The sequence below is a fragment of the Bos grunniens genome, chromosome X (assembly GCF_055505025.1).
Source record: "Bos grunniens cultivar Pamir isolate PY7600 chromosome X, Bosgru_T2T1.0, whole genome shotgun sequence".
NCBI classification, from domain to species: Eukaryota; Metazoa; Chordata; class Mammalia; order Artiodactyla; family Bovidae; genus Bos; species Bos grunniens.
The window spans coordinates 123,214,217-123,217,084 of record NC_141194.1 but is presented as its reverse complement, the minus strand read 5'-3'; the positions used below and the strand labels follow the sequence as shown (position 1 = coordinate 123,217,084).

Genomic DNA, 2,868 nt, shown 5'->3' with positions numbered 1-2,868 from the left:
AGGCAAAGCAGATTCTCTAAGAAAAGGGAATAGGCATGGTGAAATGATGGGCATTTAAAGCATGTGAGTAACAGCTTGTAGGTTTCAGACCAGGAAAGAGATCTCAGGTGTTCTGACTTATAGTTGAAGATCATTTTCTACCACACTCCCTGTGTCAACCTCAAGTTATTGTATAATATTTGGAAGAAATGAATGGGCCTAAACTTTATCTAAACCCATGCAATAATATTTTTTTTTTTCCGTTTCAAAATTAACATTTTTATTAAATCAAGTTAAAAAAATATTCACTGTAGAAAAGTCAACAAGGGTTTTAACAAAACCAAAATATACCTTTTTATACAACATATGTATATATTAGCAGCAAACTACTTCTGAGATTTTATGTTCTTTTAGTTATTTATTTTAAAGAAAGCATAAACAATTATATTAGTATGGAATGTCAGCTAATCCACTCTTCAGCTTTATTCTGTGATTTGGGCCTTCTAGTACAAGTTATTTTATGATTTTTATTAATGAATACGAAGAATGAACTCAATTTTGACTAAAATGTAGTGAAACAGAGTGGCTGGTAGGATCCATCTCACTACTATAGTCCCGCATTATCTTTCAGATAACAAATGAGCACCATATAAACATGTAATTGTGTAGGTGTGTAAACTCAATTTTTAAGGTGTCATAGTAGCCAAGTAGACAACTTAGCATTTGACTGTTACTTTAAAAATTTGGTAACATACAAAATTTTAATCAACTCAGATGAACACATCAACCCCATATTACTAGTTTCTTTTAAAAATCTTAATAGAAATTCTGCGTATAACCAGACAAATTGCATGCTTATATGTGTATATACACATACAAAAGTGCATGTATATATACATACACATCTTTAGCTTTGAACAAATTTCTAAACTGAGATGAAGTCAAACCTCTCATTTAAATATATAGAGAGAATGTAATATCACCAACTGCAAGTTTCTAATACAAGTTTCATCGTAGCTAACCAGCAATTCTGTTACTGAAAATTCTGAGGCCAAAGAGCTGTAATTCAGCTTACTGTACTTTAGGCTTACATATTAGTCAGCCAAACAAACAAGATTTGACATTACCAACTTGTCCACCAAAGAAATCAAGTTTTCTCTTGATATTTTCTTCTAACAGCAAAAAGGAAATACCTATACAATGAGCTTTTGCTTTTTAAAGAGTTAAAATTATTAAAGAAATCTCACTAGTCTTCAAAAATACTAAACATTATATAAATACAATTTCCTTATAGTTGAATTCTTCAGCTAGAATCTGTATTTAAAAAAGTTTCCTTTGGATTGTTTCATTTAGCACTTCAAGTCTCCATTTGCAACTCAAATAACTGGCTCAGTTTTGTTAGTTTATATTAATCACATCATTCAGAATTTGGTACGGTGTTACCTGTGTACAATAATGTCAATGGGAGGAACTGCACCAAATTTCAAAAGCAAGGGAAAATTCAAGAATATGTAATGCAAAAAAGGTAAGTACATTAGGGATTCTCTTTTCACCATTAATGAAGTATAATCCTTTTAATGTTTATAAAGATAATGTCCTAAGCTTTATCTTTTAACTTATCAAAAGAATTAAGTTTTTACATGGCCCACCTTTATTTTTCAATTAAAAAACTAAAACAATAGACTGAATTACTTTTATTAATATACACATCAAGTTATTGAAATGGTGACTTCCTGTAGTTTTCTCCTTAAAGATGGCACTTGCAGGTACAAAGATGCAGAGGTGTCTACAGCCTTCAAATGTTTACTTGAAAAGATTCTTCAACCGCAGTTTGATACTGGGTTTCCTCATCTAGCTGAAGATTCACAAATTCTCCATAATCAAACTGATGTCTTTGATTTAGATGACTAACAAAATTTCTAGTAACCTGGCTAGGATCTCCCCAAGGAAGAGACACACAAATAGGACACGTCACAGGAACTATCTGAAATAGGTGATTACTGTTACAATGATCCAGTAAACGCTGTCTGGTAAAATTTGATTCTTGACACAAGGGACACTTAAAAGTAGGATGCCCAGAAGAACCTGTATTCTCTTGGTAAGTTTCTATGTTATCAGATGCAGATGTTTCACTCCTTTTACTGTTTCCTACTGAATCTTGAGAGATCTGAAAGTTTGGAATGAGAGAAGAAACACCATATTCATCTTGATACTTCTTACAAGATTTGTAATGATGTCTCATGCGATAGAATTTAATCTGTTTTGCACAGCATCTGCAGCTACCAGAAAATTTCCTCATGATATTTTCAAGGTCTAAGGCCCGTTCAGGACATGCTCTCTCTCTTCTAGTCACATTTCCACGACAGAGGGGACAATGTATTCCGCTTTCTCTCATTGCAGTCAGGAAACACTTTCTACAAAAAACGTGCTGACAGGCCGCAGTCCGCACGGGTGTTTTGAGCACCTCCTGACAGACGGGGCAGTAGAAATCATCTTCGGTGTAGGACGTGGCCGCGGAGAGCTCCTCGGCCATGGTGGGGGACGAAGGATGAAGGCGATGGCGGCGGCAGCGGCCGGGGTGGCGGTGGCGGCCAGGGGCCCGACTCCCTGCGCGAACCCGAAGGGCAATAATATTTTTATAATAGGACATTACTATACTTTTTTTAAAATAGACATATATAGCAACACAAAAATAAACTGGTATCTGAGAGAAGACATTTATTTTTCATTGAACAAAAATCATAACTTCCTTGCACTTTCAGCTGTAGAATATTTATTTTAAAGACTTTTCCCCCTTGTCTTTTCCCAGATCCTTTTCCCAAGATCTTTTTGTCCTAAATTCATCTAAAAACACTTGTCTTTGATTCTCTTCTCCAACTTTCATAGTTC

The 2,868-nt window shown here is 34.7% G+C and overlaps 1 protein-coding gene across 1 annotated transcript; it reads right to left on the bottom strand.

Moving 5' to 3' along the window:
• Positions 1–1,658: 1,658 nt before the first annotated feature.
• Positions 1,659–2,619, bottom strand: LOC147341286 (E3 ubiquitin-protein ligase RNF138). The gene has a single exon (XM_086388512.1). It carries the CDS (start codon positions 2,510–2,512, stop codon positions 1,775–1,777), a length of 738 nt encoding a protein of 245 aa, XP_086244638.1. The 5' UTR covers positions 2,513–2,619; the 3' UTR covers positions 1,659–1,774.
• Positions 2,620–2,868: the final 249 nt, after the last annotated feature.

Bases quoted from the DNA above. Each gene is read 5' to 3' on its own strand.
- LOC147341286 (XM_086388512.1), bottom strand. From the start codon at position 2,512: ATGGCCGAGGAGCTCTCCGCGGCCACGTCCTACACCGAAGATGATTTC.